This window comes from Excalfactoria chinensis, chromosome 2 (assembly GCF_039878825.1).
Source record: "Excalfactoria chinensis isolate bCotChi1 chromosome 2, bCotChi1.hap2, whole genome shotgun sequence".
Lineage (NCBI taxonomy): Eukaryota > Metazoa > Chordata > Aves > Galliformes > Phasianidae > Excalfactoria > Excalfactoria chinensis.
Genome location: NC_092826.1, coordinates 109175545 through 109193481, shown reverse-complemented (window position 1 = coordinate 109193481; position 17937 = coordinate 109175545). Strand labels below are relative to the sequence as shown.

The following is a 17937-nucleotide window of genomic DNA, read 5'->3' as shown; positions in this document are numbered from 1 at the left end:
GTGAAGGAAAGGAAAGGGAAGGAAAGGAAAGGAAAGGAAAGGAAAGGAAAGAAAGGAAGGGAAAGGAAAGAAAGGAAGGAAAGGAAGGAAAGGAAAGGAGAAGGAAAGGAAAGGAAAGGAAAGGAAAGGAAAGAAGGAAAGGAAAGGAAGGAAAGGAAAGGAAAGGAAAGGAAAGGAAAGGAAAGGAAAGGAAAGGAAAGGAAAGGAAAGGAAAGGAAAGGAAAGGAAAGGAAAGGAAAGGAAAGGAAAGGAAAGGAAAGGAAAGGAAAGGAAAGGAAGAAAGGAAAGGAAAGGAAAGGGAAAGGAAAAGGAAAGGAAAGGGAGAAGGAAGGAAGGGAAAGGGAAAGGGAAAGGAAGGAAAGGAAGGAAGGAAGGAAAGGGAAAGGGAAAGGGAAAGGGAAAGGGAAAGGAAAGGGAAAGGAGAAAGGAAAGGAAGGGAAAGGAAAGAGGAAAGGAAAGGAAATTACATAGACATTTCATAACTCTTGGTTTTGAAACATAAGAAATTTGGGAAAAAATCTTGACTTTCAGTGTGCTGTATTATTTCACTGCTATGGATGAAGCCTTGTCTGGATGTGTCGATTGGCTGGACTTTGCCAAAAGGAAAAGAAAAATAGGTGTGGATCTTTAGTTTCAGTATCTGCAATGCAGTGCCACTGGAAAGTAGAAATACTGTCTTTCTCTTGCCTTCCCAAGGGCAGCTGACCTTCTCCTCGCCAAAGAGGTGAACCCCTTGCCAGCACATATGACTACAGACTATTACATTAATCTGTTTAGCCTCAGTACCAGCTGCTTGCATGTTTTTAATTATCTTATTAGATGGTATAACAGTGACCTATGAAATAAAATGAAGGTGAGTATTTTTTAACTTTATTTTACAGGCTATTTTTCTAAATATATTTTAATGACCTAATTATGACTTTTAGGGAGAGCCATTGATGCAGACATTCAATTTGGCTGATAGAATCTAACATCCCAAGGACACTTATTTTCTTCCAAGGTGGATTTGTACATTAATACTGCTTCTAATAAATATATAGCCTAAGAAAAGCTCACTTTTCATACTTATGTTGTTAACTTACTGTATGATTCAGAGACCCCTGACTACTATGCTGGATAATTTCTTACTACATCTCAGCTCTTGTATATAGATTTATTTTTTAACTCATGTATTAAGATTAAGTTCTTTCCTGTGTGGCTTATATTCCATGGTTACACATGTAAAGAATGCACCAAGTTGTGGGATGCATAGTCAATGTATATTCTTCTGGTGATATTTAACCTAGGCAGCAGATTTAGTATAAGAAATACTTTGTTGTTCCATCTTCTTACCCTGACTTCTTACAGATACTGTTTGCCAGATGTTTTCTCTCTTACTGCAAAAAGGCAATGTGGTCCTGCTGGCTGAGGCATGTTTCTTGTGCACCAGCCAACAACTCCAGGACTGATATTGAGCATACAAAAGAAAGACGGCAAGGGGTGCAAGCTGTTTCTCCCTGTTCCCACTCCTTTCCAAAAGAGGGTAACGAAACTAGTTTGACTCCTGTTTGACCTATGGCTTTTCTTGGCAACTGAGTGAGAAATCACTACATAGCCTCTGCCCTTATATGCAGAGGGGTAGAAAACACATGCCTCTACATTGAAGAAAATTCTTGTTTTAATTTGATAGGAAATAACCTTTTCCCATCTAGACGCAGCTATTAGTCTTGTCAGTATGAAGGTGTGTTCCTTTATTATTTTATCTTTAAGATATCCTCATGCTTGTGTAACCTATTTTTCCTGACTTTATATACTGTGTGACCACACATAATCAAGAGCTGGGAAAGGCAAGCTCTTTTTTTCTTCTTGGATTTACAATATGTTAAAAAAACTGAAGAATAAAAGGTGAGACACTTCTGTTCTGTAAGAACAATTCTCAGCTCTTACATCTTTCCACTCTTTTGACAATGCAATAGTAAAACTGGCAACCATGTTTGTTTTCTCTCACCTTGGAAAAAATTTTGGACAGCATCCTGGTTGATGCCAAAAGGCAAAGAAGCCTTTTCACTACAAGTCTATTTTGTCTGAACCTCTGAAACTCAGAATGATTATATTCTGAATGTGCTTATAATCTTTTTCTGGACATAATGGTCTGTGCCAATAGTCTCATATTTTCCCTGTTTCTGAAGAAGTCTGCAGTTGCATGTTGCCGATCTCTTATTTCCAGCAAGAGAAAGTGACTTTTTGTACTGAAAACAGTTTTCCTCCAGAAGCCTCTTTTTACCAAATCCAAGAAGACCACTGAAGCACCTACTGTGAGCTTGGAAGATTTCAATTTTTCTATGAATTCTTCCAAAATTATTTTCCTTACTTTTTCTGTTCAAGGGCCCTTACACAACTTCTAGCCCTACATTGTCAAACCTCTTGTACTGGATCCTGCTGTCCAAAAGAGTTTGATAAGAAGTTATTAAGACAAGGAAGGATTAGTTGTCACTGAGGAGTTCAATCCGTACATGCAATATGAATTTTCTAAGATCCAGACATTTGGGGAGATAGAAATCATGGATTTTTTGAGCTTGCTTGTGAGTGTGTTCATATAACAAGGTTGCGTGCATGTGAACTGAAAAAAAAAAACTTGTGGAGATGTGGTTAGCAGCATGTCTAGAAGGGAGAAGTAGCAAATTAACACTATAAATATGAGTTAGACTGAAGCAGCACAAGTAGTCTCTTTATCCTGCACAGTTACGTAGAAAGGTAGATGAATTATCAGTTAAATGTTTAAAAACTGATCAGATGCTTCACCTTCACGTGTTTGCATCTCTCCCTTTGTTCTAGTGGAAGGATAGCGACCTTGCTTCAGCCAGGTGCCTGGATGTTAGCTGACAGACTTTGAGTGATGTGGTGAGGCCTGCTGGGCCAAAACCAGGAGATAGAACTCTATTCAGGAGACCTCAGAAGTAAAAAAAAGTCCTATCTCTGTATGTAAAGAACTTCAAAGGACCTGGGGACATGAGGATTAAACTACAAGGCCTGGAATCTACAAATGGCAAATCAGTAACAATATGTATTAAAAAATAGAATAATAAAATGACCATAGTTCAGTTCCTGCCATTGAACACGGTGTCTAATTTGTTGTCTTTTATTTTTCTTTGTGTTTCTATAAACATGTGAAGAAAATAGTGAGGAGAGGCAAACTGGTGAAACTGAGACTTTCAGCTGGCTCTAAGAGCTCTTGCCAGATGATAGAATCATAGAGTCATAGAATCCTTAGAGCTGGAAAAGACCTTTAAAGGTCATCTAGTCCAACTCCCCTGCAGTGAAAAAGAACATCCACAGCTACATCAGGTTGCTCAGGGCTTGATCCAGCCTCACCTTGAAAGTTTCCAAGGATGGGGCATCAACCGCATCACTGGGCAACCTGTTCCATTGCCTCACCCCCCTCACTGTAAAAGACTTTTTCCTTGTATCTAACCTAAATCTACCCTCTTTAGGCCTGAAACTGTTTCCCCTTGTTCTGTCACAACAGACCCTGTTAAAGAGTCTGTACCCTTCTTTTCTGTAGCTTCCCTTTAAATATTGAAGTGTCTCTCTCAGGTTTCCCCAGAGCCTTCTCTTCTCCAGGCTGAACGGCCCCAACTCTATCAGTCTGTCCTTATAGGAGATGTGTTCTATCCCTTGGGTCAGTTCTGTGGCCCTACTCTGGACACGCTCCAGCGGATCTGCGTCTCTCCTGTACTGAGGACTTCACATCTGGGCACGGTAGTCCAGGTGAAGTCTCACAAGCTCAGAGTGGAGGGGCAGGATCACCTCCCTTGACCTGCTGGCCATGTTGTTTTTGATGCAGCCCACAATATGGTTGGCTTTCTGGGCTGTAAAGGCACACTGCTGGCTCATGTCCAGCTTGCCTTCCACTAGTACTCCCAGGGCTTTTTCAGCAGGGCTGTGCTCAGTCCTTTCATCCTCCAGCATGTAGTTGTTGAGGGAGTTGCCTCAACCCAGTTTCAAGACCTTGCATTTGGATATGTTGAACCTCATGAGTTTCACCTGGGTCCACTGCTCAAGCCTGTCTAGGTCCCTCTGAAAATGATATCCCATCCCTCTGTTGTGTCGACCACACCCCACAGCTTGGTGTCATCAGCAAACTTGCTGAGAGTGCACTCAACCCCACTTTCAATGTCACTGATGAGAATAGAAAAGTATCAGTCCCAGCACTGACCTCTGGGGGCCACCATTCCTCACTGATCTCTATCCAGACATTGAACCACTCTCTGGACTCGGTCCTGCAGCCAATTCTTCATCCATTGAACAATCCACCCACCAAATCCATATATTTCCAATTCGGAAAGATGTTTTTTGTGGGGTACCATGTCAAAAGCCTTACTGAAGTCCAGATAGACGGTATCAGTGGGTCTTCCTTTGTCCATTAATCAGTGAAATCAACATAAAAGGCCATTGGGTTGGTCAAGCAGGATTTACTCTTAGTGAAACCGTGCTTGTTTTCCCATATCACATCCCTGTCTTCCATGTGCCTTAGCATTGCTTCTACAAAAGTTAAAGAAGACGAGGGTTAGAAGGGAAGTGTTGTCTCCGTTTATGATCCATTACAGAGATGAATGAAAATGAAGTATTGAGTACAGAGTTCTGTGCCCGATGCAGTGCTGCTTATGTTAAGGAAATTATTTTACCTTTATTCATCCAATCCTTTTTAACTCTGTGTTAGCCAAAACAAGGAGATATCTTAAAAGCTTAGAAAACCTGGCCGTCAAATTTTGAGCCTTTTAGCAGTGCAGCTATGAGGAGCAACATCAAAAAATACATATGCTTTCCAAGCAGAGCATTTTTGCATGAAAGCATTCAAGTAGATTTTCAGGGTATCAAATATAAATCTGTGTATTTCGGAAATGTTTATGTTTTAGAAACTCTCTGCTTATTACTTGATACTACATTTCAATTGCTTTTTTTCAGGTTTTTATAGAATAAACTCTGTTTTCATTACACTCCTGGCTTTTGCTTCACTTTTTTCTGAAATGTTCTTTTTATGACTTAATAAATAATATAAACTGTGCAGGCTTCTTGGATATATGCGTCATGTTTGAACAGAGCGGTTGCCTCTGAATGTAAATACTCCATTCACCTATTGATTTTCCTGTCGATAAAGACATCTTATTGCAAAACATATCACATGATAATTAAAGGACTTTCCTTCTTTCTGATGGAATGTTAGCCTGTTGCTTCATTGGGTGCCTCTCAGGAGCTGAGTTTGAGTCTCAGCATTTTTAAAGGTACATTCAGAAGATATTTATGCATGAGACAAAATAACTATATACACTGTATAATGAGCTGTCAAGTACTGGTTTCTTCATTACCTGTTGTTTTGACTGAAATCTCAGTAATCATGGATAGTAATGTTAGCCAAAAGGTCCCAGCCCTTGCAGTCCCAGAACATAATCTTTGCACTTTTCAGTGACATAGATTTTAGTTCAGTGTACTTGTTCCTCATTTACATTTCTATATTTTTATGAGTTTTAGTGTCTTCTCCAGTGTTTGATGTTGTTTGAACATTATAGTACAAAAATATTTTTATACTAGCTTTAAACTTTGGAAGACTCTGCATTTGTATGCATCAGTAGCGGTAATTCATAAATCAGTACGTATAGAAGTTAGCTGACATTGTTTGCCAGAATAGTTGTGCTGTACCACTTTTCCTCTTTTGTCTTTCTTCCTCTTTTGGAAAGCGTATTTATTTTGTAATGAGCTTAGGAGGACTGAGGTTTTATTCTGCTTATCTGTCATTGGTGTATGTGATTTAGTATTATGATGCAGATTAAAATTTAGCAAAAGACCTTGAGGTTGATACTCCACTATACGCACTTGGTGGAAGAATGTCTTCGTTACCCATACCCCAAAACTCCCACAACTCAGCACTGCCTCAGTGAAACTCCAGGAACTGTTATACCAGAATTATTTTCTGGGCTTCTTGTTCCCTTCCTTACAGTTTGCAGTCAGACAGTGACTCCTGTTTTTGAAATCTTCAGATTTTTTTCTCTCAAAACCTAATGTTTTTAATTGTCTGTACAACAATTATAGCTCTAAGATATATCCTAAGACATTATCCTTTTGGAAAGAAAGAAAGAATAAATATATATGGTTTGCTGGGAGATAGCCTCATTTTGTATAAGGAAGAAAGTACATGTGCTAGAGCAGACCCCAACATAAAAATAATTCATAGACTCAAACTCTACCATGCTTATGGTAGAAATGTGTGTTTCAGGAGATGGGAACTAAGAAAAAACCTTGCAGAACAAATCTGCAGCCTTCATTCTCTTCATTTTGCTTGCTTTTTCATCTAAATAATCCAACTGCCTCAATAAATATTTTACATTGGACCTTCACTGCATAGATACACCACATGAAATTAAGTTTTTTAAAGGAACATTAATCTAATTACTTTTTTCCCCGTAGGTCTTACATTATTAAAAGTTTACAGTATGTACCACAACCTATTAGCCTGCATGTTTAAACAAGCGAGAATATAAAATAAAAATGTGTACAAAGAAACCAGAAAACACTAACGTTCTTATTTACCTATATTTTAATTGTACAACTTAAAGGTGTTATCATAACACATTATTATGTGTTTAATTTTCTAGTTTGATTAGAAGCAATTGCATGTTCTTATTCACAGTTTAAGTTGCTCCAACTGGCTGTAGAAGTCTTTCACTTCAGTGAAGCAAATGGGATGTGGTAGACTTGATTTGCTATCTTTATTGCTCATTTCCCTTAGACCAATGAGATTTCTACAAGCCTGGGTTAACAAGGCTCAGAGATATTAGTTTACAGAACGGGGCCATATCATTTCTGAAATTATTCTTTTAGAATTGAAAGCTTGTTGATATTGCGTGGTGTTGCCATTACTGAAACAGTCTCTACAATTACAAGGTTTCATTTATTACCTATATTTCAAAATATCTGAGAAACGAATTAGTGAGTGCTCTTCAGATGGGATTTTAGATATCATTTAGCTTTCCTAAAACTGAGGCAGATTCCAACTTCTGTTTACACAAAAGTCTTTTTTTTCTGTCATGTGTAACTTTTCTTTTTAGTTATCCCAGCAGCCAAGGCAGGATGGAGAGGAGATATAATCTTGCCAAATTTCTTTTGGCTGTTTTAAATGTAATTTTGTTCAAAATATGTTTGGAATTGCATTAGAAGTTTCTTTTAAAAAGCATGTCATCTGCACTAATACAATTTAAGAAGTGTTGAAATTACTTACTGTGTAGCAATCACTCTCAGCAGTTGGTGAAAAAAATAACCTTTTGAGGTTTCTCTCCATTCTTTCTATTTGCAGTTGCACTGGTTCAAACCTTTTACTGACTCAGCTGACATCCCAGTATTTTGAATGACTTTGTAGAATGCGGTCCACTTTCAGAACAATGCAAATAGCTTCAGAATTCGACCTGTTTTGTGCATAGGGGAATGCATCACTCTCAAAGCAGTGCTACCTTAGGGAGGCAGCTTGGCAGAAGTTATAATGGCCAATGATGCTACAAAATTTACAATGGCAAATGAAGAATATTATACATGATAGAAACAGGAGGGTTATTTAGATAGGCATAATATACTGTAGTTACTGAAGTATAAATGACTATCAAAGAAAGGGACAGATTTTTCTCAAGCTGTGTCTGCTATATACCATACGCTGTATTTAAAGGAGGCAGAACTGTGGTAAACAATCATAGGCAGCTCACTGCAGAAGATGGGGATGTAGAGGAGATACAGAAGCTGTGAAATGAGTAGATGTGCTTTCTGACTTATAGACCAGGGGATGTGGCAGCAAGGGAGGAAGTTGCCCCATGCTACTGTAGTTACTAGCTGCAATTTTAGTCGCTTGGGAATACTGGTAACAGAAGCTAAAAGCACCCTTAACCCCTGCAAACTAACCCTGCTTCAGTCATCTCTATTCTTATCCCCAGTACATTTGCTTTTCAGTGAATTAATAATTATTAATCAAGGCCTAGAAATAACCATTTCTTAGAAAATCATCAAATCATGGAATCACCAAGGTCAAAAAGACCTCCAAGGTCATGTGGTCCAATCCATGATGGTCCTGGCCAAAATGTGATGGTGCCTTTGTAAGCACAAATCTAGTCATGGCATGGATTATGAGTTTCCTTCTGCCTCAGAGGAGCGGAACCTTAATGGTATGATCCATTCCCAACAACTGTATGATACTCCCAGCAACTGTATCTTATAATTCTTTTTCAGAAACTGTGCAAGTTCTATCTAAAACAAGGTTTAAAAAAAGTCCTCCTCACAACTCATCTTAAAAGGATAAAAATTAAATTTAGCTTGCTTATATTTAGTGCAGTTTTTTAAAGCAAGAATTTGTTACTATTTAGTAGAACCTATTCTGTGACTTTAACTGCTGAAGGAAGTCTGGTGAGATCTTACCCTGGAGTCATAATAGTAGTTTCCCTCTTTCTGGTTTCATTTGGTCTCCCAGGGAGAAGTAATAGTCTCCCTTGTGACAGTCAGAGAAGAAGATGTTCACCTTAAGGACATGCAATGAAAATAAATCAGGAACACATTTCCTTGCACATAGCCCAGCTCTTTGCCTTGCAGTTGCCATTAGAATTTTAGAGTGGATGCAGAACGTCTGTTAGAAAGTCTAGGGCCACCCGGACCATCACTTGAGCTTATACTGTTCTTGAGATTTGTTTCAGTAGAAGGTGCAGGAAATATAGATTTAATTCTTTTATTCAAACGCAGTAGATGGTTTGGGACAATTAATTTCCAATTGTTTCCCAGTAGAACAGATTTACTTGTATATTAATGAGGCACAGGTGTTAGGCCCCTGGTGCCTGCATGCCTGGGAGGCATATTTAGGTTGTTTATCTAGTCAGCCATAGGTACTGCAAGGTACTCAAGCTTGCCTTTAACAGTTTATACAGTGAAGCTTTTTAATTTTTTGATGTTTTTTTAAATTTGCTAGCACCTGTTAAAATTTTAAAACTGATCATGTAGAAAGAAGTAGGAGTGATTTCAGTAGTAAATAGCACTAAATGTTAAAGAAAGTCATCTTCTATTATGCTTAACTGCCCGGCTTGACATTAAGAAGAAAAGAAGGTTCATTTAAGCAAATATGTCATGTGAGGAGCTAATACAGTCAACACTATACTTTTCTATTGCATATTTTTGGAATAGGTACTTCTTTGTCTAGAGCTGAAACATGAATGTGCTTATATTAATATTCATTTTTCTTGTTTATTCACTGAACTGCAGTACCAACATTTTAGAGGAAATGGAATAGCCTCCATAGACATTATGAATTTCAGTAGCTGGCATAATTATAGCGATCTACATATTCATTAAATCCAAAGAAGAAATGTGTCCAAAAAGACAGCCATGCGTTTAGAAATGGTACACAACTAAATATATACATTTTAAAAGAGTTACTTTCCTCTCCTTATCCAAAATCGTGTAGTGTCATATAGTCCTTAAATCAGCAATGGGTTTTTCTTTTTTTTTTTCCCCCGTAAATGTTCATTCCTTTTGCTTTTGCGCACAGTAAAGAATGGGAAGAACTATTTGTAAACAACAATTACTTGGCAACTATACGGCTGAAGGGGATTAATGGGCAGCTGAGAAGCAGCAGGTTCCGTAGTGTTTGCTGGAAGGTAAGAAGAGAAAATATTTATTTACAGTTTGTGGTTGCAATATATCAACACATTACCTGATGCGCTGGAAGATTACTGATGCAAAGAATCATGAATTTTCCAGCAGACTTCATCCCAATGTTTTCCTCCTCGTTTTTGTAATTCATAGGACATTTGCTACTCATACTGAGTTGCCTTAAAGCTGAATTGTGAGTGATAGCAAACGATTCCTTGGAAAGACAATCTTCGTGTTGGGTGTTATGTTTAAAATTGAGCATAACAAAACCATCTCTCCTGTCTGTACATTGAAACCATGCAGTGGAAGTCCAAAAGTTTGTCTCAGAATTTATGTTTTTTGGTATGGAAATTTGAACTCCTTTAAAATCAGTTGTATGCTTCTCCTAGAAAATTCTTCCCAGAGAAATGAGAAAATGAGGATCAACCCCTCTTGTATTAACTGGAGAGGGAAGGCAGAAACACGAAAGATCCTTTGAGGTTCCTCACTACATTTTTCAGTGGTTGCAGGGAAAGGCAGAGAGAAAGAAAGTACAGACAAGCTGTGCTGCAGTGGCATCAGATGTTTCTTTGGTAATAGTGAATATCCTCCCTGGTAGATTTGCTCTGTACTAACATCGATAATTTAAATGACCTCACTTGGAATTCCTCAGTCTTGACTTTTGAAAAGAAAATCAAAATACACTTTGTCTATTAAATAAACAGATTTCAAAAGCTTCATGTATTTGGCACTGAACAAATTTAATGAAAATATTTTCTTCAGGAGGGCAGATAAATATTTGCCACAAGCATTTTTGTAATTAGTCTGTTCCTTCTTGTGTCTCTAAATTAAAAGGCCTTAACTCAGAAACCTAAACTAACAGAAGCATTAAGTCCCTCACTATCCACTGATTAAATCAGAGATTTGTTTTATTCTAGAAATGAGACTGGTTTTATTTGCATGTCCTGATATGGGTTAGGACTCTGTTTTAACCTGTTTATTTTGAAGATACTATCAATGCTTTCATTAACTTCTGAAATACATATTTTTAGCAGTTTGAGAATGCTTTGTTTTGGTCAGTATTTTTTGTTTCATAACCCTTTATAATATGTACACGAAAGCAAAAGAAAACAAAGAAAACACTCTTGATCTTTATTTTATATGTAATTCAATAGCATTTCCAAAAGATGTTTTTTTCTGACCCATTTAAACAGAAATCTGAAAGAACTGAGATGTAGGTATTCTCAAGGATTTTTTTCACAATTAAATCTTTTAAGTTTCTCACAGAATTGTAGAATGTCTTTCTTTTATACAGACTGAGATTTCCCCTTTCCTCATTTCTTAGGCAGAGTCTACCTCTGAGTAGTTAGTTTCTGCTCAGCATTCATGCTTGGTTTTAGACATTACATCAACTCCTCAATGTTATGTAAATAGCTTTAAGATTTATATATTTATTTTTATCCCCTCTTTGCATTTTGTTTATACCTTGGAAGTCATAGTCAACTGTACTGGAGATGCTACAGTTTCTAAACTTGAGTTTTTGGTATCAATAATGTCTAATGCTTTCTGCTATAGAACTGTAATTGCTTCTAGCTTCTTTGTTTATTGACTGGGAAGTCCTAAAGTCTGGATTATTCTATAGGCCTTTACTTCCTTCTCCCTAACTGTAGAATATTTGTCCTCCTCTTCTTCAGGTTATGCTATCTGGGAGGATTTATATGAAAAACTGTATTACACTGATTAAATTAATTGGTTTTATTTTGTTTTGTTAATAGTTGTTTCTGGAGGTTCTACCCCAAGACAGAAGTCAATGGATTAAAAACACTTCTGAATTAAGAACTTCGTATAATAAGATAAAAGAAATCGTAAGTTTGTATAAAATAGATTATCTTGATTTCATGTAGGTATGACTGCTTGTATTTGAGTTTTTTCTTTTCTTATCCAGCACATTACAAACCCTCGGAAAGCAGGACAGCAGGATCTGATAATCAACAATCCGCTCTCTCAGGATGAGGGGGTAAGGTAACCCTTTGTTTCATTAATATGTCTTTGCTACAGTTATCATCATCATCCTGACATCTCTAATAAGAAAGCAGAAAGTATTTTCAAAGTCGTGACACTTGAGGCAAAGTTTTTTATACATTGCATTTGTACTCCATTTTATTGTATGTGAAAAGGTGTTCAGTATGTTATACCACATATCCTCAAACATGTCTTCTAATAACAATTTTTTTTACTTCTTACCATTTTGAATGTTTTCTTTGCCAAATTTTCAAAGAAAAAAAACAAAAACAAACAAAAAAAAAAACTTAATTCGATTAAAATAATTTGTTTGGATTTATTTAAGATATTTACACCTAGAAAGACTTTCACAGATCTCTCTGATGGAGGGGTACAACTTTGTTCACAAGCAGAAGCCCATATTTGTTTGTATTTAGTGTAGTTCTCTGCTTCATATTTAATGCAAAAGGAGAAGTGTTTGAATAGGTTTGCTTGCTGAAGCATGGAAGCATTGATCATAGGCACATTTGCGATTCTGCAGCCAGTATGACTGTACATTCCATCAAAACATTCTTGAATGCAGAGGTTCAGAAAGTTGTGTCACATGCAAAAGATTTTAAGTGGTCTTTTTGTAGTTTGTGATAACACTCAGCAACCCAGCCGTCTTTTTGTCTGTGATGTCTTATGAAGACAGACAATAAAGATTGACATGTCAGGGACACGATCTCTAAACCGAAGCCACAAGACATATCAGACAGAGGGATGAAGAGCTAAGTGCCTTTCAGTCTCTGCAGTGACATAACATTTTCCCTTTTGTGTCCTGGGTTTTCCTTCCATTTTATTAATCAAGATTCTGTTTCCTTTGTATTTTGACTTGATGAACCATTTGCAAAGGGGAGGATAAGAGAGTCTCAAAATGTGTTCTAGGTGCAATTCAAAAGATATTCAGTTTACATAAGACATTGTCAAAGATACATAATAGTCTTAAATTTTTTGGGTTTCCTTCATATTTTTTGACACAAACAAAGATGCTAATTAACATTTTAATTTCTTCTCAATTTTACCTTTCTTCTGCGAGCTAACACTGATATACTTTCCCTTTTCTCTATGTGGAATTTAAGCCAATCAATTGTTTACAGTGAAGGAAGAGATTCTGGAAGTATTGTAACTACTCTGTTTGTACAGTATTGCATTCAATGATACTTCTGCTGCTGCTATCTGAAAGCTAACCTAAATGAAAAGACTGCTATAGATTTTGTTCCTTCTATACATTGATCAGTAAGGCCAAGCTATGAATCCTTTACAATAGAATGGGCTTTATTTACAGTACATTTTCTTAGGCATACAAACATTTGCTAACACCTCACAGGTTAGCTTTTGCAAAATATTGCTAAGCAAGCCATGGAAAAAAAAAAGAGATAATGGAAATGATCATAAATACAGATACAGAAGAAACTAAATGTGCTTCAGACTGATACTTATTATTTTTTATGTTGACAGTGAGCTTCAAAAAATCTGATTTTACATATAAGAGTCTTACTAGAATGGCCAGTTTTGTTCTGCTCTATTTGTACAATTAGAATGGTAGCATTTTCATAATAGGTATTTAATCATCATACATTCCTTATTTGATTTTTCCTTCACTAAAACAAAGTAGGTAGGTTGCAAGCAATTTCTTAGCATGGAAACTATTGCAGCTTCTAATTAGAGTCCGCACACTCATAGGAGAGGTGTAGTACAGTAAACTAGAACTTCTTCAGTTCAGCTGTTGATTCTTGTGAGTTTGAATTTATTCCATTTTACTAAATATTCTTACAAGTAACTCACAAACCTGCAGCCTTCCACCAAATTAATGCAGGAAACAAAGAATTAGGATCCATGAACTTACATGTATTTATCTCTGATACAAACTGACTTTCTGGGATGCTGTAGACAAGTCACTAACATTCTTTTTCACTCCCCAAAAATTAACGTGCATTTCCAGGATTGCTGAGGGTTAATTAGTTAATATTTGTACAGTACTTTGTTGTACAAAGCAAAGCCTTATGTATTTGTGCAAGCCTTTGTTTCATTTAATTATTTTTCCTTATTTCAGAGTCTTTGGAATAAATTTTTCCAGGATAAAGAGCTTCGAGCAATGATTGAACAAGATGTAACAAGAACGTATGTAGATCTTTAAAGAAATTTCTAAATATAAATGTAGATTCTGCATTTTTATGTGGTATGTATTTTATAGTGTTTTCTCGACTTAAGATAGTGTAAATGTCAGGATTGTTGAACATGAATGTGTAGAAACATACATTAAATGTATAAAAATACAGCTTTCTTGGAGTGAAGAAGGAGAAAATTGAGTTAAACATTAAACCCTGGAGATTTATTGGTATCATTGAAGAAAAGCTCTTCTAAATTAAGATATTAGGAAATGTATTACTATATGAAATTTAAAATAGAGTTTTCCATGTGAAGCAGAGAGAAGGTAAGAGAAATGGGAAGGTCTTTTAACTAAATTATTATCATAATAAAAGATTGAACAGATGAGTTTCTGTAATTCTTAACAGTTCAATCAATAATAAAAAAGCAGTGTGAAATTAGTAAGGAAAATGTCATTCATATAGAGAAGTTAAGCATTTCTTTTTTTTATTTATCACTTTTCTATTGTTATTTGTCACAACCGCCTTTTGTCCTGTGTCTGTCTTTCTGTCTTCCTGGCCCTTAGGTCATTCCTGTTTGGTAACCTGTCTTCAAACAGAGCACTCCGTCCCTGAAAGCTTTTCTTTTTTAGAGTTGTAGCATTGACTGATGTCTAAATCTAACTAGGTTCAATTACTGTTTTGCTCCCGTAGAAAATTTTACTGTATTGCAAATACCTTTTATTGCAACTCAAAAAAGGTGTTGATAATCTTAAGACTGTGCAACTCCCAAGTTTACATGTTTTCATTTAAGAAACAGATCCAGGCAGAAAAAATCACTGCTCTCTGGTTTTCAAATATTTTACATGTCTGTCCCTAGACCCTCTCTTGAATGCATTTTTGTCATGAGATTTATAATTAAAATCTGAGTATGTTTTCATGTATGTTCTCACAGATGGCATTTTTTGTTTGTTAAAGGGAACAGTTCAGGATGTTCTAAGATTAAAATATATACATATCTAAAATGTAATTGGAGGTTATGCTTAATGTAAGATCATTTTTAAAAATGCATATATGAAGTCCAGGCTCTCTCTGTGACAAATAGTAGAGTGAGTAATGTTCAGTAATGCCCATAATAGACACTAAGAAAATGACGATTTATTTTTTAATATTAAATACTGTACTTGAAACATTAGCAGAATGTGTCATCAGTATCAACATAAGTCAAACAAGAAGCAAAATTTATTAGTAGCATGAAGTTATTTTGCAAAGTATATACATTTATGTGTACACTATATAATCTATATATTTTATATTTATATGCTAATCATAAAACATTTTGTGTTTATATATACGTAGGTATAGACTATTATTGTTGTAAGAAGTGATAATTCTATATTCCTTGGCTCTGTTCCTTGTCTTCAGTGTTGTGCTTTACATTTCCATTCTCAGAACAAACTCCTGGAGTTGTAATATGAAGATCTGGCAATAAATTACAGTGCTGTTTATTGTAGTTTAAAACGCTTATTACATTCAGTTATCTATATCAACACCTTCTAAGATTTATTTCTTACTTAAGTATAGATTTTTATTCTTTGTCACCGAGTTTCATACTCTATCACCTAACAGCATTAACTTAATAATGCTCAATAGTGTGATGATAACTATTCACACAATATCACATCACAGAGCCCTTGGTTGAGAGCCTCTTTTCTGTCCGTGACCAAATTTGCTTTAGAAAGTAATTGCGCATCCTTTTATTTGGTTGCCAGCCTAAGTTTCTTCTTTATCAAAGTTTGGCTGACACCCATGGAAGGGGCACTGAAATGGACAAAACTAATGTTTTTAAAGAAAAAAAACTAACTCACATTGATCTTAACTTTCAGAAAGTAAGGACTTGAACACCTTTTTTTTTTTTTTTTTTTTTTTTTTAATTAGCTGTTAGGGTGAAACGTTTTAGTAAAATTCCCATTCCCTTGTGCTGTCTTTCTCACAGCTATAATTAAATGTAATATTCCAGTATTCATAGAAAGTGCTATTCTTGCCTTGCCTGGCTTGAGGATACCGTGCTTCTAAAACAGTGCTTTAATCATAAAATGACATTCTCCATAAAAATCCGTCCTGAACTAAGAGTTCCCTCATGATCTCTTCTATTTACATTTACCATAATTAATACTTCAGCCAGCTTATTCATGAGTTTTTTATTATCCTCTCTGTCACAATCTCTGGTATTACTAGATCCTCACAGATATCTCTGTGTATTTTTGAGTTTTCTTTGTTAGTCTTCTCTTCTTAAAACTCATAGGGCAGGACTGAATAACAGTCCTTCAGAAATAATCTCTTCAAACCCCTAAATTATGTCGATTGCCATCTGCTGTAATGCACCTTTTTGGTCTCAGCTGTGTCCTTCCTCTACAGTAATGTGATTAGTACAAGTGCATACAAGTATCCAAATGTTGGTCTACCATTACTCCCACCAGGTGCCAGGGAAATGTTACACTGTTCATCCCAATTCCTTTCTCAGTACTTCCACTTTCTGTGTTCAAACCATAATGTCTTCTGTGCCTTGGCTCTTGCATCAGATCTTTCATCCAAGGATTTCAAAGCACCTTTCTTATTGTTTCTGTGCTTCCTTGTTAGTACCTCTGTGAGATGACCACAGTATATGTGAAAACTCATAGTTTTATTGCATGTAATTTGTTGTAATTTCTTATGTTTTTTCTCTGTGATAGGCTTTACAAGACTCAATAAAACTGGTCTAAAGTGTAGCACTGTAGCTTAGACTTCGGAATCAGGCAAGGCAAATGTTGCTTGAAGAACACATACCTTTAGTCCATACGACTTCATTTTAACATTGACAATATTATAACCCTTACACTGGAAGTCTTTCCTGAATCCTACTATTACTGTCTTCTGTTTTCCCTTCTCCAACATTACCTTTTCCTTTGCCACTATACCTTTCCAGATTCATTTTTTTATTTGTTATTATTCCACATGTGGATGTGGTTTGGGGTGTTTGCTTTATAAATGTTGTTTATATGGTGTTTGCCATCTAGTTATCTTTTCAGTAAGCATGGAAACACTTTTGTTTGTGCACTTAACCCGTTAAAGTACATCCTGCATACTCAGTTTCTTTCCTATTTCCAGCAGTCAATGAGCAGGAAGCATGGTGAAAGTAGCTTCAAAATTGTTACAGATTCCAAAAACTTGCATTTTCCTCAATAACAAGATTTTCCCAGAAGCTTTTTCCCCTTACACTAAAACTGCTTCATATTTACCCTGCCAATATATCCAGTGTTTTTCTAATTGTATTTGAGAAATCTGCTAAGGACAATAAAATGCCTAATAATATTACATAACAAAAGATGCTAGTAAGTTATATTGGAGCTTTCTTGGAGCTGAAGAAAATTAGAATACCAGTTTTCATGTCAACTGTGAGATATTTTAATAATCTTGCCTTTAATACGCTTTTAATTTTTCAGATATGCATGAAATATTGGAACTTGATGTGTACACTCCTTCTAGCACACTCTATTCAATTTTATTCCAGCTTAGAACTGGAAATTTTATGAGTTTCTTTAACATATTGTAGCTTTTGTACTCTTCTCCTTCATAACATTGATCTTAAGAGGAATGAAAAGCAGTTCTTGAAACTGCAGGACAGACTGATGATCCAGTTACAGCTAACAGCCCAATACAGAAGAAAAAAATACCAGAATTTTGTATAAGCTGTGATAATGGAGATTTGTTCTTCGATGCTCAGTTTTCCAGTACCTAAATCAAGTTAATCGATTATTTTGGGAGGGAGGTGGTGTTTGAGTGTTAGTCTTTTCTGATCACATGTTCAGAAGTTTTAGTTTTGGTGGTGTGGGGCTGACAGCCAGTCGAGCACCACCTTGGATTTAAGTTAGTTTTGGGATGCTGTGCTGCCTGGGACCAGAGCCATCTGATCTGTTGGGTTTAACAGTACACATTCATGATCTTTGCTTCAGGATCATTGTCAGCATACAGGATCTTTGCTTCAGTCACTGCCTCTTGTTCTGTCTCCTTTCATTCTGTTTCAACTCAACTTGTGTTCATGACATGAAATTTGAGGAGCAAAGGATCTTGATCCTCTCGGCCCCTTGGAATGGACTCACAGGGGACATTGTTTTATTTGGATTAAATTCTTCAAGTT

The 17937-nt window shown here is 36.1% G+C and overlaps 1 protein-coding gene across 4 annotated transcripts in view; it reads left to right on the top strand.

Moving 5' to 3' along the window:
* The window catches only part of TBC1D5 (TBC1 domain family member 5), a 293172-nt gene that overhangs the window by 148679 nt on the left and 126556 nt on the right, over nt 1-17937 (top strand). For all 4 annotated transcript variants that reach the window (XM_072328750.1, XM_072328747.1, XM_072328749.1 and 1 more), the window contains exons 6-9: nt 9548-9656; nt 11406-11495; nt 11576-11647; nt 13727-13794. In XM_072328750.1, the coding sequence (XP_072184851.1) occupies nt 9548-9656; nt 11406-11495; nt 11576-11647; nt 13727-13794 (339 nt within the window). The remainder of the gene's footprint in view (nt 1-9547; nt 9657-11405; nt 11496-11575; nt 11648-13726; nt 13795-17937) is intronic.